At 37.9% G+C, this 27,978-nt stretch overlaps 2 protein-coding genes, 2 non-coding genes and 1 pseudogene across 7 annotated transcripts; 1 reads left to right on the top strand and 4 right to left on the bottom strand.

Annotated features, from left to right (window-relative positions):
- Window positions 1-716: 716 nt before the first annotated feature.
- Window positions 717-15,311, bottom strand: trim46b (tripartite motif containing 46b). Of its 4 annotated transcripts, none has more exons than XM_067424959.1 (13): window positions 14,565-15,311; window positions 12,334-12,589; window positions 11,739-11,889; window positions 10,688-10,886; window positions 10,344-10,490; window positions 9,480-9,575; window positions 9,144-9,397; window positions 8,930-9,051; window positions 7,569-7,907; window positions 6,188-6,417; window positions 6,026-6,093; window positions 3,340-3,393; window positions 717-2,022 (listed from the first exon to the last, which is right to left on the bottom strand). In XM_067424959.1, exons 2-13 carry the CDS (start codon window positions 12,581-12,583, stop codon window positions 1,596-1,598), a joined length of 2,337 nt encoding a protein of 778 aa, XP_067281060.1. In that variant the 5' UTR covers window positions 12,584-12,589; window positions 14,565-15,311; the 3' UTR covers window positions 717-1,595. The 4 variants fall into 4 exon arrangements, with proteins under 4 accessions (XP_067281060.1, XP_067281059.1, XP_067281061.1 ...); XM_067424958.1 differs by lacking the exon at window positions 14,565-15,311 and adding an exon at window positions 14,321-14,550; XM_067424960.1 differs by lacking the exons at window positions 3,340-3,393; window positions 14,565-15,311 and adding an exon at window positions 14,321-14,548.
- A 1,827-nt stretch (window positions 15,312-17,138) lies between these two features.
- On the top strand, window positions 17,139-18,300 carry s100a10a (S100 calcium binding protein A10a). Its single transcript, XM_067424962.1, has 3 exons — window positions 17,139-17,582; window positions 17,672-17,821; window positions 17,937-18,300. The coding sequence occupies exons 2-3, from the start codon at window positions 17,681-17,683 to the stop codon at window positions 18,102-18,104; spliced, it is 309 nt and encodes a 102-aa protein (XP_067281063.1). The 5' UTR covers window positions 17,139-17,582; window positions 17,672-17,680; the 3' UTR covers window positions 18,105-18,300.
- A 4,279-nt stretch (window positions 18,301-22,579) lies between these two features.
- On the bottom strand, window positions 22,580-22,693 carry LOC137048600 (5S ribosomal RNA; annotated as a pseudogene).
- Window positions 22,694-24,337: 1,644 nt separating this feature from the next.
- On the bottom strand, window positions 24,338-24,456 carry LOC137048597 (5S ribosomal RNA). Its single transcript, XR_010899481.1, has one exon. It is a non-coding gene; the product is annotated as a 5S ribosomal RNA (ribosomal RNA).
- A 1,632-nt stretch (window positions 24,457-26,088) lies between these two features.
- LOC137048594 (5S ribosomal RNA) lies at window positions 26,089-26,207 on the bottom strand. Its single transcript, XR_010899478.1, has one exon. It is a non-coding gene; the product is annotated as a 5S ribosomal RNA (ribosomal RNA).
- Window positions 26,208-27,978: the final 1,771 nt, after the last annotated feature.

Below are 27,978 nucleotides of genomic sequence, written 5' to 3'. Positions count from 1 at the left end.
TATATGTGTGTGTACATGTGAAGTCATATGTAAACAAAATAAATAAATGCATACATCTTTGTCTGCAATTTCCTCTGGGTGGTTAAAGTCTTAAGGGGGGTCCAATCCTATCCTATCCTATCCGGACGGGATTCGGTTTCAAAGGACCGCTGAGCTAGCCACGAAGCAGTAATTTTCAGATTTTTGACCAAAGGAACAACGGTCCATTTGTTCAGGAATTGGCCTACAATGGTTGTTTTTGACTCAACTAGTTCATGAGCCATTTGTTAATTAATCTGACTGACTTGGTCCCTCTATATGCTTAATATAAATGCAACAAAAAAAAAACTGCAAAGGGAACTTATTTCTTGTGTTCAGATGTGACCCGAATTCCTTTGTTAGCCAAAAGTTTAGCTAAATGGAGGCATTTGCAGCAGTCCCAAGTCGAATCCACCTTGCAAGTGGACTGACACATTCTATTTGAAGAAACTGCTGCCCCCAGCTGATAAAAAACAGTAACACACCATTCCTTCTGACTATATTCTGAGATAAGTGATATTAAGAATAGAATAGAATAAATTTCATTTTCAGAGAATTATTTATTATAATTATTTATTACCAGCAGGCAAAAGCCACCATTCTCTCCAGCAAGATTCAAGCTACACTCTAAAGCTTTAAGCTGGACTGAAATCAAGCGCATGATTCAAACTCTTAAAAAATATTCTCTACAAGCTGAATTTGCATAATGTGTTTTATAATGGTGGGGTTAGTGCATCACACACACATAAACTTTGAATCACATAAATATTGAGTAAAGCAGTGCACTTCCAATCTATTGCATTGCAGATATTCATTCTTAAGAAGCTTCACTTAATTTAAGCTTTAAATATTTTCCAATTTGTCCAGTAGCATATGGGAATTCAAAACAACAATTTGTGTAAGCTATAAGGTGAGTGTGCCCTAATAAATTGCTCAGAAAAAGTCTTTTTATATACCGACTGCAGTCTAGAAGCCACATATTTCAACAAATCAAAATTCTTCTTAACCATCTAAGGCAAAAAGCAGCAGCGAGAAGCATTTGGTCTGGCGTTAGACGTATGTTGAGTAAATATCTTTGTAAATGCTCATGTTGACAGCTGAAAGAGTTGGACAGATCTGTCTTGACAGCACACGGCTGGAGGTTAAAAGAGCAGACGTTTATGATAGTATTGTGGGTTATAAAATGAAGCCTCATGTAACAGTCTGGAATTTCTGCTTTGTTTGGAAATTAATAAACAAAAACATTTTAATACAAGGTATATTATATCACTATAATATACAGCCTGTGGGGGAATCTAGTATAAAAAAATTTGAGGCACATTTCCTATACAGAGATATATTTTTTGCATATACTATATAGTGTGTATTTATAGGTGGATATATCCATTTTAAAGTTTTCATGGGTATAGCATCGCCAAATTCATAAATCAATTGAAGAGGTTTATAATTCAGCAAGCAGTGCAGCAATAAAGGCCTCTCAAAACGAAAAGGAAAAAAAGCAGAGGCTTATGTTGGGTGCAATTAAAAACAACCGTCTCTTAAAATCCAACTATAAAAAAACGATAATCAGTCAGAGTTCAGTTCAGTTTGGTAACACGTGATTGAATGGTGACTCGTCTAACAGGAGTTTGATTTGCGTTGCGATTGGCTACTAGCTCCTGTAGCTGCAGAGCTCCGCCTCCAATGAAACAGAATGCAGGGCACACGGGGGCGGAGCAGTCCACAGGCCCCTCCCATAGTGGGCGGAGAGAGTGGGCATCGTAAAACGTGACGCGACCCTTCTCAAAGTCGAGACAAATTCCCAGTCTCGGAGGCAACGGATAGGTGACGCCAGTTGGCGAAGAAGGGCCGTTGCCATTAGTGAAGCCAGACTCTCTGCCGTGATGGGAGTTGGTGGAGGAGGGCAGGTAGATCTTGCCCATGCCCATTGTGAGGAAAGAGAAAGGGGGAGGGGAATCTGACGAATCCTCGGCTCCACTGTCATGGCCGCTGTCTGGATCATATCTATCAGACAGAGAAGAGGAGGTTAAAGTCAGCATGAAAAATGACTGAAATCAAGTACCATCCATTTTCCTCTATATATGCAGTTTCACTTGGAAATACTGTGTCTTTTAAGTGTCGATTTGAAACATGGTCAATTTAATTGGGGGGGTTATCTGGGGGGTGGTTTAACTGGGGTTTGGGGACTTCTAGGGGGCCACAAGGAAGTGCTAGTGGGTCAGTGGAAATGTTTAGAGAATTTTTTATAAATAAATAAACAATAAAATAAATAAAAATTATAGATTAAAATAAATGCATATTAAATATTAAAAAGAATATAAAATATTATATATATATATATATATATATATATATATATATATATATATATATATATATATATATATATATATATATATATATGTGTGTCTGTGTGTTTGTGTGTGTGAAATGGACTGCATTTATATAGCGCTTTTATCCAAAGCGCTTTACATTTTTGCCTCACATTCACCCATTCATACACCGACGGCGATGTCAGCCATGCAAGGCGCCATCCAGCTCATCGGGAGCAGCTGGGGTTAGGTGTCTTGCTCATGGACACTTCGACACTTGGTCAGGTGGAACCGGGGATCGAACCACCAACCTTTCGGTTTGTAGACAATCTACATGAACCACTGAGCCACTGCCGCCCCGTGTGTGTGTGTGTGTGTGTTAAAAAATAATATTCAAATAAATAAAAATAAATATGCACATTTGAAATAAATACATTAATACAATAACATTATATTATATATAAATGCCCATTTGATATAAATAAATTAATAAAATAAACAACATTATTACATTTTATAAATATTATATTAAAAATATTATTAATACATTACAATACAATAAATTAATACAATAGAAATATTGAAAAGAGATCAAACTGAATTATAAAAGTTAAATTAAAAATAAATAAATAAATAGATTTAAATAAATATAAAAAAATAGATAAATAATCTAAATAAATAATCAACAGTATAGTACTATAGTAAATGGGGGGGGGGCTAAACAAAATATTTTTAAAATAATATTATTTTTCACAGTATAAATTGGATCTTTATACATAAAAAGCTATAGGTGCCTTTTCAATTTTAGGACGGGCTCAAGATCATATATGGCAGTCAGTGGCAACTAAAAGATTGAAAAGCTTTCATATCATATGTATAATCTATATATAGTGATCAGTGAACAGAAAGCAAGTCTGTATGGTGTGGTATTAATCATTTAAGCGGTCACATTTTGTTGTGTATAAATTAGGGGTGTAATGGTACACAAAACTGACGGTTCGGTACGTACCTCAGTTTTGAAGTCACGGTTCGTTGCGGGTTCGGTACAGCAGGGGAGAGAAAACTAAATATAAAATTGTTTTTTCTTTATTTTTATAACTTAAAGTTTCTTAAAAACAATGCTATAAACTATATAGGGAGCCCTTACTTGCACATTACTATATTAAAGGTTAACAACAGAGCCCAAACTATTAGCCTAAATTCAGCAATATAATGATCAATACTCAAATAACACATTGTATGCAAATATTTAAACTTCACATTTTTGCATTAACTTCTAAATCTAATTATAAAATGATGTTTTACTCCAATTCATTGTTAAAATATAATCATTTATACACAGTGTGTCATTTTCATGACAGATTTATTTAAATATACATTAAACAATCCAGACATCACTAACAGGTTAAGTAGAATATAATGAACATTTAGGCTAATATAGTGCATATATTTAGTGGAAGAGTTAGTTTCTCCAGTGAACTAACAGCTGTGGTAAATGTAATGCTACGTGACATTGTTTACAAGGTGTTTTATTGACGTCTTATCGCCGTTGAAAAACTGATTGAGCGATTACACGACATATGATTTGTTACAGTAAGTTGTAATGTATCCTTAACATACCTTCAGATATTTATTCACGTTTATTCTTTAGGAAAAGATGATCGCGTTCACTCGCGCACCGCGCTGCCGCTTGAACTGATGCTCATATACAGTGATGTGTGTCACGCCACCTTAAAGAGCGTCAAAACGGCATTTATCGTTTGAATTTCATGATAAAAAGGACAGAATACTTTGTATGTCCGTGTGGGAACTCGGATTGAAGTATGTTTCACGCATAAAACAAGTCTACTGTTAAAGACTGTGTTCGGTACCATACACGTGCACCGTACCGGAAGTCCTGTACCGAAACTGTACGCTACGAGTACATGTACCATTACACCCCTAGCATAAATGCATAAATAAGTGAAAGAATGGACATTATTCATCATTTGGAATTCAGATGTGGATATTTGTGTTTATTCTTTATACCCGATTCCAAACAAAGTTGGGACACTGCACAAATTGTTAATAAAAAAGGAATGCAATAATTTACAAATCTCATAAACTTATATTTTATTCACAATAAAATATAGATAACATATCAAATGTTGAAAGTGAGACATTTTGAAATGGCATGCCAAATATTGGCACATTTTGGATTTCGTGAGAGCTACACATTTCAAAAAAGTTGGGACAGTTAGCAATAGGTTAAATGTACATATAAGTACATTTAAAAGTTAAATGTACATATAAGGAACAGCTGGAGGACCAATTTTCCATTTATTAGGTCAATTGGCAATATGATTGGGTATAAAAAGAGCCTCTCGTGCCAGTGTCTCTCAGAATTCAAGATGGGCAGAGGATCACCAATTCCCCCAATGCTGCGAAAAATAGTGGAGCAATATCAGAAAGGAGTTTTCAAAGAAAAATTGCAAAGAGTTTGAAGTTATCATCATCTACAGTGCATAATATCATCCAAAGATTCAGAGAATCTGGAACAATCTGTGCGTATTGGTAAAGGTCGGAAAACCATACTGGATGCCCATTATCTTGGGGTCCTTAGACAGCACTGCATCACATACAGGAATGCTACTGTAATGGAAATCATAACATGGGCTCCGGAATACTTACAGAAAACCTTGTCGGTGAACACAATGCACCACAATTATCGCCGTTGCCGGCTAAAGCGTTATAGGTCAAAAAAGAAGCCATGTCAAAACATGATCCAGAAGCTCAGAGGTTTTCTCTGGGCCAAGGCTCATTTAAAATGGACTGTGGCAAAGTGGAAAACTGGTCTGTGGTCCGACCAATCAAAATTTTAAGTTATATTTGTAAAACTGGGACACAATGTCATCCAGACTGAAGAGGACAAGGACAACCCAAGTTGTTATCAGCACTCAGTTCAGAAGCCTGCATCTCTGATGGTATGGTGTTGCATGAGTGTGTGTGGCATGGGCAGCTTACACAAATGGAAAGGCACCATCAATGCTGAAAGTTATATCCAAGTTCTAGAACAACATATGCTCCCATCCAGATGTCTCTCTTTCAGGGAAGACCTTTCATTTTTCAACATGACAATGCCAGACCACATACTGCATTACAATATCATGACTGCGTAGAAGAAGGATCGGGGTACTGAAATGGCCAGCCTGCAGGCCAGATCTTTCACCCATAGAAAACATTTGCTGCATCATAAAGAGGAAGATGCGACAAAGAAGACCTAAGACAGTTGAGCAACTAGAAGCCTTTATTAGACAAGAATGGGAAAACATGCCTATTCCTAAACTTGAGCAACTTGTCTCCTCAGACTGTTATAAAAAGAAGAGGGGATGCCACACAGTGGTAAACATGGCCTTGTCCCAACTTTTTTTGAGATGTGTTGATGCCATGAAATTTTAAATCAACTTATGTTTCCCTTAAAATTATACATTTTCTCAGTTTAAATATATGATATGTCATCTATGTTGTATTTTGAATAAAATATTGAAATTTGAAACTTCCACATCAATGCATTTTGTTTTTATTCACAATTTTTACAGTGTCCCAATGTTTTTGGAATCGGGTTTGTAACATCCATTTTATTTTACTCTGTTTAGACTACTGTCTATGTTATGTCTGTTCTCTCCTTTTGTTCATTTCTGAGATGTTGTACTTACCTTGGACTAGCCATATCTTGAGGCAGATGAAACCACTCTTGAAGTTTAGACTCCAGGCCCACTCCAACCTGTAGAATATATAAAGAAAAAATTTAGGAAAAGTGATTTAGAAGGAGGAAAGGGAGACATGATTAATATATTTTCCTTCGTTGCAGAACTTGCCTTGACCAGATATGAGCCTGGCTCCACTGAACATGCCCAGTAGTGTCGGCCCTGCGTTATGGCCACGTCACCCACGAGCAGATCCGCTGTCAGGTGACAGGAAGTGAGGGCCCGATCGGCGGCCTGCAGCAGGGAGAGACCGGGCACACTGCGGGCACAACGCTGCTCCTTACTCACCACCAGTCTGTCCGCATGCAGACCCCAACGAGAGTCCAGGTAAAAATTCAACACTGCCGAGTAGGCGGAGGGAGACAACAGCGAGGGAATATGGGGAAATTTTGAGGAGGATAGAAGAAGAAGGGAAAGAGGGATACAGAATTAAAGCACCAAACGGAGGGAGGTAAGAGCAGGTGGAAAAGGAAGAATAGAAGCATAGAATAGGAGATATATGCAAAAGGAGGAGCAATCAGGAAAATAGTAAACAAGGAAAGAAGACGAATGGCAAGGTGAAATCAAGACTGCAAAAAGGAGGAAGATTTGCGTTCCAGCAGACAGGCAGAGAAGAAAAAGTGTATTTTCTATTTTAATATATTTTAAAATTTAATTTATTCCTGTGATGGAAAAGCTGCATTTTCAACATCATTACTGCAATCTTCAAAGTCCCACGATTCTTCAGAAATCATTTGAATATGCTAATTTGCTGTTAAATTATTTTATTGATTGTCTGTTTAAAAGAACAGAACTTATATAAATTTGTAACATTACAGATGTCCTCACCGTCACTTCAAGAATTAATATTATAATAATGTATTAAATAGTTATTTTTAAATGTTTGCTGTGCACAATATAGGCTTTTATATGATTTAAACAAGTATAGGTGTGAAAAATACGTATTCTATAATATTAATAATTAGCTACATTTGAAAACATTCAGAAGCTTATGTTACTAATTTGTTGTGAACATCTGCCTTCTGTTTGGATGTTGCAAACCTTGGATTATAATTTGTACATGGGCCTCCATTTAATGTGTTAATATTAATAAACATTACACAGCATTAAAGTTAGCTTTTGGCCACATTTACAAAGCGGATGGGTCAACATTCACATCAGATCAAATTTTTTACTACATCAAGGGTTTTGGTTGGAAAATAAACACTGGTGGATTAAAGAATAAATGGCTCAAATAATTAAAAGATGAGGGAAATATAAACAAGAATAAAGTTACAATAACAGAAAGAGTTTTAAGGGCTATAAAAAGGGAACAGGGCAGGTGGCAGTAAAGAGCTGTTAACAAAACATGGAAAAAACAATTGTTGTAGAGACGGAGAGAGATGGGAATGGATAAAAAAGAAAAAAGATAAAGAGAATAGATGAGTAGATGAGTATCATTTGGGAATGAATTCTGTTTGCACTATGTTGAAAACCCTACCTAAATACGTACCTGGAGCTGGTGGTGTGTGTAAATATACTTCCTCACTGTATTCTCCGAAGCCGGCCTTATTGCAGCCTCTCACCCTCAGCACATACACACTGTCCATCTCCAGCCTGTCGATTACCGCGCAGGTCCCGGTCACCTCCTCCAATCTCTGCCAGCCCCAGCGGGCGGCAGCCAATCCCCCGTGAATCCCCCCTCTTGCCCCGCCCCCTGGCACCACCCCACGCCGTCGGAACTCCACAGAAAAATGCCAGGCAGGAGTGGAGTCTTGAGGCAGCCGCCAACAGAGGAAGAGCTGGTCGTAGGCAAGGGTTCGCTGGGTGTCAATCACAGGAGCGAGAGGGGCTGACGGGATAGGTCATTTTCGGTTAGGGTTACATTATGTGACACTGCGAACAGTGTTTTCCGTCATTAAAATGTGGTTTTGAATTTATCAAAATCAGGCATGTGATTTTTCGCAAAATCGGCACTGAAACGTGTTATTCGCCAGTTGCTTCTTGTAAAGTAACTTTTGAATTAACTGTGACAATGTATGGATGTGAGAATGTGAGGTGGCTTATTACGATCACTAAATCATAATGGTTGTGATGTAATTATATAAATATATAGTCTGACACGCTGCTTTTTTCACAGTAAATGCTACTCTGCAAGTGCTGTGTGTTTGAGTCAGATCTAATTTGCATTTGTGAACATGTGCCACTGCCATTCATCTTCCAAATTCATAAATGAGAATCATTTATAAATATGTTGTCAAAAAAGAGAAGCACAAAGGTCTCCCTGCAGCTCTCCGCCAAAATAAAAGCTCAATGGTTTTAAGTTTGAAAGGAAAAGGGGAAAAATTAAGACAAATATAGTAATTTTACTGTTGTTTTTTAAGATAAAATAATAATAACCATTATTATTATTAATAATACCACATCTAGTAATACTTGCATTAATTTCTTTCTTATAATATAATATATTATGATTATTAAAAAATATATATTTTACAATAGGCTACAATGAATAGTATGCATTGTTGCAATAGTAAGTTATATTCTTGAAAGTTGTTTATTAATTTAATACAGATACAAATGGATCAATGTAATGCCATGTCAGCATCTAAAACTATTTTCATGGCAAAAATGTAATTACAAATATCATATAAATACTATTAATTTAATAAAATATATTTTTAATAATAATTATAATTGCGGTCGAGGGTTAGCTTTTCCTTTCTTTTTTTTCTTTAGCAGATCACATGCCTAAAACATTCAGAAACATCTTGTAAAAAATAAAGATTCTGAAAACTTAAGGGGTAATAATAATCATTTAGCCCTGTTGTACTCTACATATTTACAAGTGTCTGATGATTTGAGTTTTCCTACCCTGAATGAAGTTCAGGTCTGTGAGGAGTTTAAGCTCTCTGGAAACATCGAGCTGGAAGTGACGGAACGAGGGATCAGCAGAGAGAGAGAAACGCTGCATAGATTCAATAGACTGGGCCAATCTGAGAAAAAAAAAAAAAGCAATAATAGTCCAGTGCTTTCAAACTTCGGCAAAAGACATCAGTAATAATCAGCAGAGAGCAAGTCGTCCCACCTGTTGTGTGTTAATCTGGCTGCGTGCACAAAACTCGAAGGGTCATTTTCTTTGAGCAGCTCTTGAGTGAAAGCCATCAAGCCGGCATGCTCCAGCAGGCTGCGTTTTTCAGCCACCTGATTGGCCAAGGCATCTGCCCTTCTCTGCCGTGAGCTTTCCAGAGCCTGAGCCAGCATTGTCTGTCGCTCGGTTAGCAATGCCATGATCTCCTTCACGCAGTGAGAGAGCTGCTCTTTGGCTGATACGCTGTTCACCTGCATTCATTCACATAGACAATTCTCAGCGCATCAAACACCTGCGTTCCTTTTGAGAAAGAGATGGAAAAGGTGGCCGTACCTCAGTTTGAGTGACTGCATTCTCCAATTGAGTGATCTGAGTCAACACCATGTCCTGATTGGACAGAATGTAGTTCAGCTCCTTGGTGATCTTGTCCTAGGGTTTACAAAAACACAGTGTAAAATATTTTTAACTTTCTGTTTCTGAAACAAAGAGATTAATTTAATAATCAGAGACGATATTGATATATTTAAACAAATATGCATGGAAAACCACGTGAGATTATTATTCAAGATTGATTGTCATTAATGTTGTACATTTACTGTATATAAAAACACTTTCCCTTAAATGTTTTAGTGCAGAATGACATCGCCATGCATCTCATTTTTGTTCAGGTTTTCAAAAGCTTTTAAAAGCCATTGTGATTGTTATGTATTGTTTCTTTAAATCTTGAGAACATTGTCATCCTAAAGAAAAAACAGCCAAAAATACCTCACTATAGAAGGATCATCCACAATGGAGTTTGTTTAGTAATGATTTCCTGGCTTTCAAGAGTTTATAAACCATAGATCTAAGACATGCAATGAATAGAGCTGCACATCACAGCTAAACAAACTGAACACTATTGTGCAAAATGTTTGAGAGGGATAAACTCATCTGATCACATGACTTTTCCCCATTGTTCTAGTTTTTTATTCTATTCTATACAATTACGGTGTGGTAGTACTTTGTCACTGCCATTAGGTGGCACTGTTGTTTCATTAAATTACATTACAGCAGTTTTATCTACATTTGGGATTTTTTGCCTTAGCTTTTAAAAAATGATTAAATCCATTTCTTAAGAAGAAAAAACATGGCAACTTAATATGATACAGTCATTCATTCCAGATACACTATTAAAAGAGAAGTGAATTGAAAACCTACCTTGAGACTCTGGTAGGCTTGTGTGACAGGCGCGATCTTGTGACCCGCATGGACTCGGCGCAGTTTACAGAGTGAACAAAGAAGCATCTGACATGACTTGCAGTAAAACTGCAGCCTCTCCTGATCATGTTCTGGACATGTCAACACCTAGAGATGGAAAACTTTATGATGCACTATCGATAAAATTTGCATCGGTATATTTAGTTTGCAAATATTCGCTTGAAAATACGTCATATTATGGAAGTCAAATGGCTTGCAAATGCAGTTTTCATGTTTAATCATTTGTTTAAGGTATGATAGGTAATCAGGTAGTAATCTTGGGAGGCACAGAAGAAGCGGCTCACCTTTGGCCTGAAGTTCAGAGTGGGCTGAACGTGTTCGTGCTGGGCGCGTGGAGTCCCCCAGGGGTGGTAGAGTTTGAAGCACTCATTACAGAAGCTGGCTCTGCAGTCTGAGCAGCCTTTAGTGGCCTCCAGGGCCTGTGGGGGTTTACAGAACTGACACATCACAGCCACACTGCCCAGACTCACTGTGTGTCTGTACCTAGAGAAAACCAGAGAAAGATGCAGATCCTTCAGTGAGGAGGTTGTCTGTTTGCCTATATGCGGGTTTTATTAATGTAAATATAGTAATCACACTGGGTAAATGAATTTATTTAAGATGTATTTAAGATTCTATTTAAGATTATTAGGTCACTCATTAAACAAGTAAATACGTTATATTTTATTCAGTTATATCATATTATATAATATTAATTGTATTATATTAAAAATTTAATTTAAAATTCTATTTAAGATTACTAGGTCATTACATCACCAAGCCTTAAATTACTAAATGTAAAGCGTAATATGCAGTGGTGTAATGCACGCCACCACTGGACTCTAGAGCAGTGGAGACGTGTTCTCTAGAGTGACCAATCACGATTCTCTGTCTGGCAGTCCGAGGGAAGAGTTTGGGTTTGGCAGTTGCCAGGAGAACAGTACTTGAATGACTGCATTGTATCAAGTGTAAAGTTTAGTGGAGGGGTGATTATGGTGTGGGATTGTTTTTCAGAAACTGGCCTTGGCCTCTTAGCTCCAATGAAAGGAACTCTTAACGCTTCAGCATACCAAGACATTTTGGACAATTCATGCTCCCAACTTTGTGGGAACAGTTTAGGAATGGCCCCTTCCTGTTCTAACATGACTGCGCTGCAATGCACAAAGCAAAGTGCATAAAGACATGGACTGGTACTTTACTTTATAACTTTGTCTTGTGGTTATATGGCATGTTTTGTTCAGTTTAAAAGCAAAATAAAATCTATATAATGCTGAACTTTGATTATATTTCAACTATGAGATACTTTATTATATTAAATCAAATATTTACTTGAATGTATTTGAATGTGTGTATTACCTTTCTACAATTCTCTCCAGTGTAAGGTTCCTCATGCACTCAGCCAATCCTCTCTCACCTAGTTCTACATCTCGCCCACAGGGGGCGCAAGGGAAAACCATGAGAGGTGGAGGACCTTCCTTTCGCCTGCGACCTGGGTATGTCCCAGAGCCTAAACACATACATACAGTGAGGTAAACTGCATAGCATATACACAGTAAAATAAACTAAATATATCAACCGGTTTACATTGACTTTAAAGGGATAGTTCACCCAAAAATAAAAATTCTGTCATCATTTGCTCTCCCTCAAGTTGTTCCAAACCTGTGTGAGTTTCTTTCTTCTGCTGAACACAAAGATATTCGGAAGAATGTTTGAATATAAGCAGATTTTGGGCCCCATTGACTACCATAGTATTTTTTTTCCTACTGTGGTAGTCAATGGTGCCCAAAATCTGCTTATATACAAACAATCTTCTAAATAACTTCTTTTGTGTTCAGCAGAAGAAAGAAATTCACACAGGTTTGGAACAACTTGAGGGAGAGCAAATGATGACAGAATTTAAATTTTTGGGTGAACTATCCCTTTAAAGATGATGCATAGGGTCTTTACACACCTGAGCGCAACAGGCGGTCCACCCGGTCAGACTTGGGCAAGGGTCTACGCATCTGCCGCGGGGACCGCATGTTGGGGGTGGAAGCGGGCGAGTTGGGCTCCGGCGGGAGCTCAGGCTGGGGATACCCGCTCTGAACCAGAACCTCAGAGGCACACATGAGACAAACGCTGTGCAGGCAGGGAAGTACAATTGGCTGCTTCACAATGTCCTTGCACACAGGACACTGCAATTCCTGCTCCATACTCTTCATATTGGCCTGAAAAAAAGGATGAAGTGGAAAATAAAAGAGAAAGATGAACAGGAGCGGAAGAGATGACAGCTCTGGAGCAGGTTGTTTTCTGGGTTAGAAAATACAAACCAAAATCTGATGCAATAAAGCCACTCCTCGTGTATATTTTGCTCTAATTTGTAGCAGTATATAAGCATTATATAAATATAAATGGATTTTCTCAAAGAAAAGCTTAACTCCAAGTCTTCCAGAGTCACAACCAAAGACGATTTGAAAGACCGCTGTTCGCCAGCTTCTTTGTTTTCAAGTAGCACGCGTAACCATCACAACTCTGCCATCATTATGTTAAGCCCGCCCACTGACTCTATACACGATGTGATTGGCCTGACCAGAGTTTGGTTTTCCAGTGTGCAAGCCAACAGAGAGTTGCTAGACTACCCTGTCTGCAATATAGATTTGCTGCCGCTGGGGTGCGTCTAGATTTCAAGTCTACCATTATCATGTTTGTTGTTAAAATAAATCTGTCCAAACTTTCATTTAGAGTGAACTGTACACAATGTATATTAATCTGTTTTTGTAGTGTAATATATTGTGGCACATATATTGTTACACCCCTAACAACTTAGCAAAAAAGCTACCAGTTGTATCAGTATGGGAATTCTCTGAGATCAAGCACATGATAGCGTCATGCACTACCAGTTGAACTATAATAATGGGGGGGGGGGGAAATGGTAGGCGGCCCTTTCCATGATGGTAAACTGAAAATTCAGGGCATGGTACATCCAGATCTTTTCTAAATGTAGATTCTGAAGTCATATTTGGGACATAATTTTTGGTCTCCATGAAGAATTATAATGTCTCTATAACGCACTGATTTAAAGACGCAAGATAGGAAAGAGTGAGATAAAATGAGTAAAGAGACTAGATTTCCATGCTGCCTGGATGCTGAGCGAGAGACATGCACAGTGCACACACACCTTTATAAATAGCTGTCTCTGGTGCACTTCTACCAGCCTGCAATGCTCTTTAAAAATGGATAGTGACCTGATGTAAATGATTTAAGCAGACAGCTGGGTGACATTGGAAGCTCTAATGGCCACACAGCTTAAGAATGACCTTGTCCATCAGACATACACAGTATATAAACATATTTCTGGTGACTGAAAACAGAGCAACAGTACCACAAACAGGTCTAACACCTGCTTTTTCCAAACATGCATGTAGCTATATCTTACAGAATTTGCATCTCCACAACCACAAAAGCATGTGCCGAAATAAAACAGTTAAATAACTTTGACCTTTAGGAACAACCGCGACAAAGAGATTCTTTAGTTTACATATTCTGATAATCTTTCCCACAGAGTGCAGATATAGCCTAGTACAGTACAGATGGTTATCTTTTTCATAAGCTAGTTAGTCAGTCACTGGCTTGTTCCACGCAATGGCAATTTCTTCTTAATATTTAATCTTATATATTTGCATTAGACAAACATTTTTCCTTTAAATCCTACTTTAAAAATCAAAACACATGCGTTAGGAAGACCTACAGCAGTTTAAACACACTATTTGGCTTTTTTATCAGCACGCGGTCATTCAGCAATGTCAACAGGCCATATACGTCACTCCATCCCGCAATACGAAAGATTTAACGTGATTTTACTACAAAACAAACGCGACTGAGGTTTGCCCTATAGAGATGTATGACCGGGTTACACGGCAGGACGGCCTGAGCTGTAGGCTACTCGGCAGCGCCCTTACCTTCACCTGAAATCTGGCCGCCATTACGGGATCCTGCCGTCTTTACCTCATATGAGAGCATCGATGTCGCAAATCTGTGCGACTTACTGGGATACACACATTTAACTGCAATGCATGTAAAGCCTACGTGCAGTTTCCAGCCAGCTACATTAATCAAATCAATAAAACGCCGCATGCCATCGAACAATCATATTAGGCTACCACATGCACGATGCGGATTTCTATACAAATCTTGCAAATTTACCGTTTATGTTCCGTTTCGTCGCAGCAGACCATCATATGTCAATGGGTAAATCTTCCGTTGGCCGCCATCGCCTCTTTCAGGTTGAAATGTAGGTTAGTAGGATGTTGCCACATCCGCACGCAGCTGGAGAGATTTTCAAACGCTCTCGTCTCCTGCCTGCATCCCGTTCCCGTGGCAACGAGCACGTCTGCTCCATCAGCAGCAAGATTACTGCTACCAGCCTGCCTCAGCCTACCCTTTTGCATGTATGGCTATTTTCAGCATTTGTGTCAAACTGACTGTCTCTTCCATTCATTTTAAAATGTCATTGTAAAACACAAGCACTGTAAAAAGTGAAATTGTGCAGATGTTAATTAATGCAGTGTTCTTATTAAGCTTCGAAAAATGTATTAATCGGATCTTATATCAAACTCGCGTGATTTCAGAAAACGAGGTTACTTCATATTGTTTTAACAACTTGGTTTTAAAAAACTAAAATCGTATCTAGGGTCAGTTTTATATTAATTAATTATTTGATTTTAATTTTAAAAATAGTTTTTTCTAATTACAGTACTAACACGTACGATAAAAAGGACGTCAATGCTTAATTGTAATTGGCAGTGTTTCATGCACTGCTTAGCTAACACACAAAATAACTACATTAACATTACAGAGCAAATTTTACAAAGCGTTTTCGTTTAATTTTTATTTAGGCTATGCTATTTATCTGTAGATTACATTCATATTTAGATTCATAAAATTTAAATGTCAAAAACATTCAATTGCTTTGTAAAAAAAATATCATTGACTGGGTTGAATTTTCGATGCACTTGAACCCATTTGACCAGCAGGTGTCGACAGCCTGTGGTGTGTCGAGCTCTTCGAAACAGTGAATCATTTTGTGAAGCAATTGGTTCAATTGACTCGGAGCTTCGAAAAGCTTCGTTTCTCCCATTATCGGAAGGTGGACAGGAGTTACGAAACGCAGAAATCACATGGAATAAAAAATCTAACTTTATCAGTATGAATATAAACAAATACGATGTCTTTTAGTACTCACTATCAAGCTAGAATACCGATACTGGTAAAGTTTAAAATATATTTTTGTTTAATTCGGTTACAAGCTAGTTACATTTATAAGGCAAAGCTAAAAAAAAAAAAAAGGTAGCATTGATACATTTTTTCCCCAATAACATCAGTAATACTGTGATGAAGATGAATTTCGTATAAGATTAATAACATATGCCAGGGGCGTAGTCATCTTTTCAGAAGTGAGGGGGACAGAAATGTTGTAATACCATTTTTCTTTTTCTTTTTGGACCAATATAATTTATCGCATCTCTTGCTTTTAATTGGGCAAAATATCAAAATACACGGCTGAACAATAACCACTAATTAATATCTATAATATTATTCTCCTATTTTTTATGCCAATTTTATGATTGGTAAATATAATAGACTCCATAGATTTTATGCCATGTAAAAAAATATATATATTGTAATGTAAACCATGCTGTTCTCTATGTGAAGATATAGTAAAGTTTAATTTATTCCTGTGATCAAAGCTGAATTTATCATCATTACTCCAGTCTTCAGTGTCACATGATCCTTCACTAATCATTCTCATATGAGGATCTGATGATCAACACACATTTAGGATTATTATCAGTTGTGCTGCTCATAGTGCTGCTTAATTTTTGTGGAAACCATCTAAACATTTGTGGTAAAATTAAAAAAGAGAGAAATTAATACTTTTGTTGATCAGACATGCATTAAATTAATCACAAGTGATATTTTTAATATTACAAAAGATAATAATTTATTTAATGAATGCAAATAAATGTCCATTGAACTTTCTATTCAATAAAGAATCCTGAAAAATAACAAGTAGGCTATCATGGTTTCCACAACATTTTTAAGCAGCACAACTGTTTTCAACACTGTAATAATCATAAATGTTTCTTGATTATAAAATCATTATGAGAATGATTAGTGAAGGATCATGTGACACTGAAAACTGGAGTAATGATGATAAATTCAGCTTTAATCACAGGAATAAATTACTTTATATTCACATAGGAAAAAAGCTGTTTTAATTTGTAATATTTCAAAATATTACTGTTTTAACTATTTTTGATAACATAAATGCAGCCTTGGTGAGCAGAAGATACTAAACATCAAAAGCTGCATTATTCATATGATATTCATATTATTGTCATTAAATAGCCTACATTGAGATGACTTGAAAAACACACATAAAGCATATATTGTCGCAATTGTCTGATTGTCGTCGTCACGTTTCATCATCATAACGATTGTTTTCCTTCAGCTGCAGCTCCAGCGTGACTGGATATTACCTCTACGAATCCACTTTTGGACTTTCAGTGAGAGAGCGCTAGCCTGACAAGCCAGACCCACATCAAGATGTTTGGTCTGGAAACTCACCATAGACAGGGCTCAATCCGAGGGGCGGGATAAACGGTTTTCTTTCAAACTCCCTCTACACGCGATAGGATAGCGCTACACCAACCAGAGCAACGAATCAGTCAGTGGAAACATCTGAAACTCTATATTTATTATGCTGTAGTTTTATTCCGCTTTCCAAATCTGGAAATGCAAAAAGGATCCAATCATCGGTTCAATTCACGATATCGGAATGTTGTGGGTGAGGGCGTTGCAATTCATTTGCTAAGACATTCTTACCATCTTCAGCTTGCTGCTATGTGGATCTGACATGACCCATTTGTAAAGCTTGGCCAATATGAATATACAGTCAATGTCAGCTTACAGTAAATATATGTAGTGTGTAATTTCTGGTGTATTAATACTGCCATTGCTGTGCACCCTTTGAGTTCATCGTTCTACATTGAACACACAAAGTCCGCTTAACTCACACACATTGGTATGCTGTGCTGTAATGACTGAATTGCTCAACTTCCCTGATAAGAGCTTCTCCTCCCCATGGGCTCGGCCATAGCCTATAAATTCTTGAGAGAGATATCTAGCACTTCTCAAATTCTTCACTCAGACGCCCAAACGGTAAGCTCTTCATTATGTGCGTTTAACTGCATTGTAGAGATCGGTTGTGATAACATTAGATTCACTTTTGCTTTCAATGGACCGAGCAGTGAGCAGCCATGCCTTCCGAACTAGAAACTGCCATGGAGTCCCTCATTATGGTATTCCACCGGTACGCTGGAAGAGAGGGCAAGAGCGGCACCCTGAGCCGCCGTGAGCTCCGAACCCTGATGGAGAACGAGCTCTCTGGGTTTCTCAAGGTGAAGATCCTCTGGCATTCTTTTCCACAAACTTCATTTTTGCTAAAGGAAATCCAGACCAGATAGAAGTTTGCTCTTGTTTCTTTCACACATTTTACTCTTTCCTTTCCTACAGTCTCAGAAAGATCCGACCACCATAGACAGAATTATGAAGGACTTGGATGCCAATGGGGATGGAGAGGTGAACTTTGAGGAGTTTGTGTCTTTGGTGGTGGGTTTGTCCATCGCCTGTGAGGCCTGCTACAGGATGAAGTTAAAGAACACACAAAGCTGGACCCTATGAGTTTGTGTTGATGCGTTTACATCAGTATCGAATGAAATATCATAAAAACTATTGCTGCAAGGTTATAGTACAGTGGGTGTGTATGACAGGACTGCTCTTTGGACTACAAACAGTATTCTTTGAGCTTTAAATATGCCGGTGTAAAAGCAAAATGTTTTTTTCTATTTAAAATAAAGCTTAAAATTTTTCAAAAGTCTTCATGTGCAGATCTTTTTTATTAAACTTAAGCTTCAACACATATGTTTACTCACTCTCTCTCTCTCTCTCTCTCTCTCTCTCTCTCTCTCAACCTAGTTGTCCAATACTCTTGTCTTTTTGGGTGTGTCCAACATTGTATCAAACCACTGTTAATGGTTACAAAGCGAACACAAGGCTGCTCAGTTGGAAAGGAAGATATGGAAGTTAAAACTCAACATTTAAAAAACCTTTAAAAACACATAATGATTACAACTGAGTTAATATAACTGTTAAGCATGGATGCAAACTACTATTAGTAGGCTAATCTAATCGTTTGCAACAGTAAAGGAGGGCATTTTTGTTTTTTGTTTTTAAGGCTAAGGCACCAGGGATGTTTTATGTCTAAATATTTATATCCAATACATATTTCTGAATGTTACAGACATATTTGGGGTCATAATTTCACATAAGATTAATAGTAATTTTCACAAATTACAGCAAATTACAGCACATGTTGCTTTTCTTTTTTAGAAAATTTCTTTTTTTTATTTCTTGCTTATTGTTCAAGAAACCTGTAATTTTGTGGCTTCTTTGTGGTCAATTTAGCAATACATAATATATAATAGTTTATATATTTAAAACTATTAATACTACTTCCAGCACTATAATTGTAGTGTTTACATTTGTGTTTTTTTGTTCCTAAACCATTTATTAGTTGTTAGTTGATGATCTAGTTTCCTTTGTTTGGATTGTCTCCTGTGTTTGATTTATTCTTGGTCAGTTCTCGTTTGTGTTTACAGTGGTGGAGGAAGTACTGAATCTCAGTACTTAAGTAAAAGTACAAATTACCAGAGCCATATTTACTTAAGTAAAAGTCAGATATTTAGGGCTTGAGGTGTGAGGACCCTATTGTAATTGCTCAGCCCATCAATCTTCTTCTCCCAAATGAATTACATTTTGGAGGGCCTAAACACGCACGAAAACTCTTGAAACTTTGCCCTTACGAAACAAAAATATATTGCAATATACTAGAATTTATATTGCAATACATTAGAAAATATATTTCAATGTATCAGAAACTTCCTCATATATTTGAAAATATATAGCAATATATGGATGGACAACCTATTGCTATATATTGATTCATATATTAAAATACATTGATATACAAACAAACCTGAATTATTTCATGTATGTTTATTGAAACAAAGTATTTTTTGTGAGTTAAGCAAGCTCCTGCATATGTTTACAGAGGTTGATTAACAATAGCCCAAATCAGATGGTGCATGACATTCAATATATTTTCTATATTTAGAAAATATGATGGTGCATGACATTCAATATATTTTCTATATTTAGAAAATATTTCTATATTATATTTTAATCTGTTATATTTTAAAATATATGACAGACAGTGTACATTAGATTATTTCATATTTACCATGTATACAATATATATGATAATTATATACTATGTAATATAAATCAATATATTTAAGACATATGTTCCCATATAAATCTGATTATATTATCCAGTACATTGAGGTATATTATCTCATATAATTTTACATATATATTTACATATGTATACAATGACTCTTCCAATATATAATTTCATATATTGTAGGATATATTTCAATATACATAGCAATATATTGAATAGTATAATGATATGTATTTAATCAATATATGAAAACGGCAATAATTGCAGTATTGTCCCATATATTGCAATATATGACTTGCATATATAATATATTATTATATAATATATCATATGATATATTACCATGTAAATTTCACAATATATGGAGACACATGAAATATATTGTCAACTAATATATTGAGAAATATATTGTCAACTAATATATTGAGAAATATATTTTTGTTGCGTAAGGGTGCACACGTATCAAAAGTGGTGAAAATATACATCTGATATGGGTTTCAGAATTAGGCGTGGCAAAATGATTCAATAGCGTCACCTAAAAAAAATGAAGTAAGCGGCATTCGCGCTACATTTCATGTAGGCCCTATGACTATAAAAATTCGGTAGACGCATTCAACAGCCCATTACCTACAAAAAAGACCTTGGGCACCAAATCTGAAAACCCAACAGGAAGTGAGATATTTTGAATTTTCTTTGGTAAATTGGTGCCGTTTTTGCCATTGCCAGACGTTGTACTTTAACAAACTCCTCCTAGAGATTTAATCATATCAACATCATATTTGCACAGTCTAATCTAAAGGCCTTTGTGGCGTTACATTGGGAAGATCTTGAGTTTTCGCTAGAGGGTGTGTCCATGGCGGCCTCACAAATTTTTATGTTTCGCCATGCCACAGGAAGTTATTGTAACTCTGGCATTCAATGTCCGATCTGCCTCAAACTTCACATGTTTGATAAGAGTCCTGACCTGAAGACATCTACATGCCAATATTCAGTCAAAGTTATAGAGCCCCCAACTGGCAGCAGGAAGTGTGTCACTTTTTGAAAAGGTTTTGAATCACTGTCTTATTTTCACCCAGTTTACTTCAAACTTCATCAGTATAATGTGAAAACATGACAGACATAGACATAAGAATGGATTCCTGATATTTTAAAAACTGTTGCCATGGTAAAGTGTCAAAATATAATTATCTTTTTGGGTGTTTTTGAGACTTAGCATGTGCTTGTGTGCTTGTTTTCTATACATGGGCTTTACAGAAGGTCATGTGGTGTGTTTGAAAAGATCACTTGACACATATGGCTTTAATTACTTACGGATATAATTCAAATTGATTAAAAAAGTTAAAAATGATTTTCTAGTTTATAAGTTTGTTTGGGGGAGTCTGCTCTGTATTTTCTACTGCACAAGAGGCGTGATAAATGAGCATTATTGGAATGACTCTGTATGCAAATGACTAGTCTTTTAACCAATCAGACCACAAGAGGCGTGATCAACAGGCATCAATCCATCGCTTGTCTATCTGTCATCATGTTAAACCCGCCAATAGAGTGCCAGGTGAGTAAGCCAGTCTGTGATTGGTTCCCGCAAAAGTGTAACAGAAGCAGCAGAAATTAATGAGTTGCAGGGCGAAATCAATCGCTGGCAGATCAAGCTGGGTTTACCCAGTCTAGTTTATAAGTACATTTTATAATAAAGTTTATAATAAACTTCCATAAAATTTAGACATCTTACTCTTACCTGACACTAACATTTAAATAATCGCTGCAGTTTCTGTGATTTGGCTCCATTTGTTAATATTTTAATTAACTTGTTTTTTATTGGATGCCACACATATTGAAATGAAAGCATGCTTGATTACATAAGATTAGTGAACAAACAATAGCTAAGGTAGGTCAAAAAGACATCATACAACATTACTATTTGGACGGTATTCTGCGCTTTTTTGAAATTGACGGGACATCATCTGACATGGTCATAGTGGCACCAGCTACTGTGATAAATGTGGCATATTTGAGTGATATTCAAATATTCTCCTGTTTAAATGCATATTTTCTGTATATGTCTAACAGGGAAGGCCACTGGTAACTATAATTTTTTTATAATGAGTTTATTTAAAGATTGTTATAAATTCACTTAAATTAAAAGTTTTTTTTTTTTTTTTTTTTTTTAACCTAATAAATGTTGAAATTGGGTGGCTTTCATTTATACTGTAACGTAAGGTCATTAATGTTTCATAGAGACATTGGTGTCAGTGATACTGGCCTTCATTCATAAAAAGATGCCATTACAACACATTTAAAATATGCTGTCTTTAAATTGTTTCTACATTAATTTGGAGAGTAATGCATTGCCTTTTAAATGAAAAATAAAAGTTGTAAAAGTATTTCAAGTATTTTGGAGTCTTTGTATGCTTGGGTTTCATAAGGGGTGACAGTGTCAAAAAAAAAAAAAAAAAAAAAGCAATTAGAAGTCCCTGTTTCTTCCTCGCCACTACCAGAGGTGTGAATACACCCCAATGTGCGCTGGCTCTACCCCCTGGGTGGTCTGGCGTCTTCCAGACAAAGTGAGAGTGCACTGATACACTATACACCCTTTCTTAATTCAGCCCAAAAATGTAACAATTGCACAGTTCCACTTGACTATATAAATCTCATCAGCTACATCAACTCAAACTATGAAGAGAATAAACAAAACATTCAGCAGACAAGTGGATTTCAATAAACTAGGCCTTCTACATTTACATGTACATTACACACCATTTCTGTTAATAAAACTTTAGGACATAGACCACCAGATGGCAGCATCCGTTTTGATCATTTTCGATCGATCCCAGGGATGACCAATATGTACTTGGGAGGGTCATGAGCCATTCCCAGGCGGTCTCCCATCCAAGTACTAACCAGGCCCGACCCTGCTTAGCTTCCGAGATCGGACGAGATCGGGCGTGCTCAGGGTGGTATGGCCGTAAGCGAGAGACGTAGTCAACAGAGAGCTATTTAAAGAAGGGAGACCGACAGCCCTACACTGCCAGCCCTTACTCACACACATCCTGGGCTGCAGCTGCAAAACATATATATGTATATATATACTCACCTAAAGGATTATTAGGAACACCTGTTTAATTTCTCATTCGTGCAATTAGCTAATCTCCCAATCACATGGCAGTTGCTTCAATGCATTTAGAAGTTTGGTCCTGGTCAAGACAATCTCCTGAACTCCAAACTGAATGTCAGAAGGGGAAAGAAACCTGATTTAAGCAATTTTGAGTGTGCCATGGTTGTTGGTGCTAGATGGGCCGATCTGAGTATTTCAATATCTGCTCAGTTACTGGGATTTTCATGCACAACCATTTCTAGAGTTTACAAAGAATGGTGTGAAAAGGGAAAAACATCCAATATGTTGCAGTCCTGTGAGTGAAAATGCCTTGTTGATGCTAGAGGTCAGAGGAGAATGAATGGACCGACTGATTCAAGCTGATAAAGAGCAACTTTGACTGAAAAAAAAAAACACTTGTTACAACCGAGGTATGCAGCAAAGCATTTGTGAGGCCACAACATGCACAACCTTGAGGCAGAAGGGCTACAACAGCAGAAGACCCTACCGGGTACCACTCATCTCCACTACAAATTGGAAAAAGAGGCTACAATTTGCACAAGCTCCCCAAAATTGGACAGTTGAACACTGGAAAAAATGTTGCCTGGTCTGTTGAGTCTCGATTTCTGTTGAGACATTCAGAGGGAAAAGTCAGAATTTGGTGTAAACAGAATGAGAACATGGATCCATCATGCCTTGTTACCACTGTGCAGGCTGCTGGTGGTGGTGTAATGGTGTGGGGGGTGTTTTCTTGGCCCACTTTAAGCCCTTTAGTGCCAATTGGGCATCATTTAAATGCCACGGCCTACCTGACCACTGTTTCTGACCATGTCCATCCCTTTAATACCATTACATAACCATTCTCTGATGTCTACTTCCAACAGGATAATGCAACATGTCACAAAGATTGAATCGTTTCAAATTGGTTTCTTGAACATGACAATGAGTTCACAGTACTAAAATGGCCCCCACAGTCACCAGACTTCAACCCAATAGAGCATCTTTGGGATGTGGTGGAACGGGAGCTTCGTGTTATGGATTTGCATCCCACAAATCTCCATCAACTGCAAGATGCTATCCTATCAATATGGGCCAACATTTCTATAGAATGCTTTCAGCACCTTGTTGAATCAATGCCACAGAGAATCAAGGCAATTCTGAAGGTGAAAGGGGGTCAAACACAGTATTAGTATGGTGTTCCTAATAATCCTTCAAGTGAGTGTGTATATATATATATATATACATATATCCTCTGGTCTTACTGAAACTGAGAAGAATCAATTGCAAAAGAACATGCGTTCAGAGGTCTGTGTGGCTTGTAGCCTTAGAGAGAAAAAGCCTGTTGATCGCCCCCTGGAGGAGAAAGTAAGAATTACGGGGCTGGGCTGTCCTTTGTCACACCGAAAGCATACAGAAACCAGGGATAAACAAAAACTAAATAACTGTAAATGAAGCAATTGATTTTAAAATGATAAAGGAACAACCGTCAGAGTCGATCGAGTCACCAAGTGATAGAGCAAAAGCTTACAGCACCTGGTATTCCCAGGCGGTCTCCCATCCAAGTACTAACCAGGCCCGACCCTGCTTAGCTTCAGAGATCGGACGAGATCGGGCGTGCTCAGGGTGGTATGGCCGTAAGCGAGAGACGTAGTCAACAGAGAGCTATTTAAAGAAGGGAGACCGACAGCCCTACACTGCCAGCCCTTACTCACACACATCCTGGGCTGCAGCTGCAAAACATATATATGTATATATATACTCACCTAAAGGATTATTAGGAACACCTGTTTAATTTCTCATTCGTGCAATTAGCTAATCTCCCAATCACATGGCAGTTGCTTCAATGCATTTAGAAGTTTGGTCCTGGTCAAGACAATCTCCTGAACTCCAAACTGAATGTCAGAAGGGGAAAGAAACCTGATTTAAGCAATTTTGAGTGTGCCATGGTTGTTGGTGCTAGATGGGCCGATCTGAGTATTTCAATATCTGCTCAGTTACTGGGATTTTCATGCACAACCATTTCTAGAGTTTACAAAGAATGGTGTGAAAAGGGAAAAACATCCAATATGCTGCAGTCCTGTGAGCGAAAATGCCTTGTTGATGCTAGAGGTCAGAGGAGAATGAATGGACCGACTGATTCAAGCTGATAAAGAGCAACTTTGACTGAAAAAAAAAAACACTTGTTACAACCGAGGTATGCAGCAAAGCATTTGTGAGGCCACAACATGCACAACCTTGAGGCGGATGGGCTACAACAGCAGAAGACCCCACCGGGTATCACTCATCTCCACTACAAATTGGAAAAAGAGGCTACAATTTGCACAAGCTCCCCAAAATTGGACAGTTGAAGACTGGAAAAAATGTTGCCTGGTCTGAAGAGTCTCGATTTCTGTTGAGACATTCAGATGGTAGAGTCAGAATTTGGCGTAAACAGAATGAGAACATGGATCCATCATGCCTTGTTACTACTGTGCAGGCTGCTGGTGGTGGTGTAATGGTGTGGGGGATGTTTTCTTGGCCCTTTTTAGGCCCCTTAGTGCCAATTGGGCATTGTTTAAATGCCACAGCCTACCTGAGCACTGTTTCTGACCATGTCCATCCCTTTATGACCATAACATAACCATTCTCTGATGTCTACTTCCAACAGGATAATGCACCATGTCACAAAGCTCGAATCGTTTCAAATTGGTTTCTTGAACATGACAATGAGTTCACAGTACTAAAATGGCCCCGACAGTAACCAGATCTCAACCCAAAAGAGCATCTTTAGGATGTGTTACAATGGGAGCTTCGTGCCATGGATGTGCATCCCACAAATCTCCATCAACTGCAAGATGCTATCCTATCAATATAGGCCAACATTTCTAAAGAATGCTTTCAACACATTGTTGAATCAATACCACGCAGAATTAAGGCAATTCTGAAGGTGAAAGGGGGTCAAACACAGTATTAGTATGGTGTTCCTAATAATCCTTCAATTGAGTGTGTGTATATATATATCCTCTGGTCTTACTGAAACTGAGAAGAATGAATTGCAAAAGAACATGCGTTCAGAGGTCTGTGTGGCTTGTAGCCTTAGAGAGAAAAAGCCTGTTGATCGCCCCCTGGAGGAGAAAGAAAGAATTACGGGGCTGGGCTGTCCTTTGCCACACCGAAAGCATACAGAAACCAGGGATAAACAAAAACTAAATAACTGTAAATGAAGCAATTGATTTTAAAATGATAAAGGAACAACCGTCAGAGCCGATCGAGTCACCAAGTGATAGAGCAAAAGCTTACAGCACCTGGTATTCCCAGGCGGTCTCCCATCCAAGTACTAACCAGGCCCGACCCTGCTTAGCTTCCGAGATCGGACGAGATCGGGCGTGCTCAGGGTGGTATGGCCGTAAGCGAGAGACGTAGTCAACAGAGAGCTATTTAAAGAAGGGAGACCGACAGCCCTACACTGCCAGCCCTTACTCACACACATCCTGGGCTGCAGCTGCAAAACATATATATGTATATATATACTCACCTAAAGGATTATTAGGAACACCTGTTTAATTTCTCATTCATGCAATTAGCTAATCACCCAATCACATGGCAGTTGCTTCAATGCATTTAGAAGTTTGGTCCTGGTCAAGACAATCTCCTGAACTCCAAACTGAATGTCAGAAGGGGAAAGAAACCTGATTTAAGCAATTTTGAGTGTGCCATGGTTGTTGGTGCCAGACGGGTCGGTCTGAGTATTTCACAATCTGCTCAGTTACTGGGATTTTCACGCACAACCATTTCTAGGGTTTACAAAGAATGGTGTGAAAAGGGAAAAACATCCAGTATGCTGCAGTCCTGTGAGCGAAAATGCCTTGTTGATGCTAGAGGTCAGAGGAGAATGAATGGACCGACTGATTCAAGCTGATAGAAGAGCAACTTTAAATGAAAAAAACACTTGTTACAACCAAGGTATGCAGCAAAGCATTTGTGAGGCCACAACATGCACAACCTTGAGGCAGAAGGGCTACAACAGCAGAAGACCCTACCGGGTACCACTCATCTCCACTACAAATTGGAAAAAGAGGCTACAATTTGCACAAGCTCCCCAAAATTGGACAGTTGAACACTGGAAAAAATGTTGCCTGGTCTGTTGAGTCTCGATTTCTGTTGAGACATTCAGAGGGAAAAGTCAGAATTTGGCGTAAACAGAATGAGAACATGGATCCATCATGCCTTGTTACCACTGTGCAGGCTGCTGGTGGTGGTGTAATGGTGTGGGGGGTGTTTTCTTGGCCCACTTTAAGCCCTTTAGTGCCAATTGGGCATCATTTAAATGCCACGGCCTACCTGACCACTGTTTCTGACCATGTCCATCCCTTTATTACCATTACATAACCATTCTCTGATGTCTACTTCCAACAGGATAATGCAACATGTCACAAAGATTGAATCGTTTCAAATTGGTTTCTTGAACATGACAATGAGTTCACAGTACTAAAATGGCCCCCACAGTCACCAGACTTCAACCCAATAGAGCATCTTTGGGATGTGGTGGAACGGGAGCTTCGTGTCATGGATTTGCATCCCACAAATCTCCATCAACTGCAAGATGCTATCCTATCAATATGGGCCAACATTTCTATAGAATGCTTTCAGCACCTTGTTGAATCAATGCCACAGAGAATCAAGGCAATTCTGAAGGTGAAAGGTGGTCAAACACAGTATTAGTATGGTGTTCCTAATAATCCTTCAAGTGAGTGTGTATATATATATATATATATATACATATATCCTCTGGTCTTACTGAAACTGAGAAGAATCAATTGCAAAAGAACATGCGTTCAGAGGTCTGTGTGGCTTGTAGCCTTAGAGAGAAAAAGCCTGTTGATCGCCCCCTGGAGGAGAAAGAAAGAATTACGGGGCTGGGCTGTCCTTTGTCACACCGAAAGCATACAGAAACCAGGGATAAACAAAAACTAAATAACTGTAAATGAAGCAATTGATTTTAAAATGATAAAGGAACAACCGTCAGAGTCGATCGAGTCACCAAGTGATAGAGCAAAAGCTTACAGCACCTGGTATTCCCAGGCGGTCTCCCATCCAAGTACTAACCAGGCCCGACCCTGCTTAGCTTCCGAGATCGGACGAGATCGGGCGTGCTTTTTTTTTTTTTTTTTTTTTTTTTAATT

The sequence above is a fragment of the Pseudorasbora parva genome, chromosome 19 (genome assembly GCF_024679245.1).
Source record: "Pseudorasbora parva isolate DD20220531a chromosome 19, ASM2467924v1, whole genome shotgun sequence".
Lineage (NCBI taxonomy): Eukaryota > Metazoa > Chordata > Actinopteri > Cypriniformes > Gobionidae > Pseudorasbora > Pseudorasbora parva.
This window is presented reverse-complemented; position numbering and strand designations above follow the sequence as displayed.

Excerpts from the sequence above, each read along its gene's own strand:
- trim46b (XM_067424958.1), bottom strand. The coding sequence starts at position 14,344 with ATGGCGGCCAGATTTCAGGTGAAG. Across the intron at positions 7,908-8,929 it reads AGACCTGAACTTCATTCAGG|CCCCTCTCGCTCCTGTGATT; the intron begins GTAGGAAAACTC and ends CTATCCCGTCAG. Across the intron at positions 3,394-6,025 it reads CAAGATATGGCTAGTCCAAG|TTTTCTCTCCCCTGCTGTAC; the intron begins GTAAGTACAACA and ends TTTTATATTTAG.
- s100a10a (XM_067424962.1), top strand. The coding sequence starts at position 17,681 with ATGCCTTCCGAACTAGAAACTGCCATGGAGTCCCTCATTATGGTATTC. Across the intron at positions 17,822-17,936 it reads AGCTCTCTGGGTTTCTCAAG|TCTCAGAAAGATCCGACCAC; the intron begins GTGAAGATCCTC and ends CCTTTCCTACAG.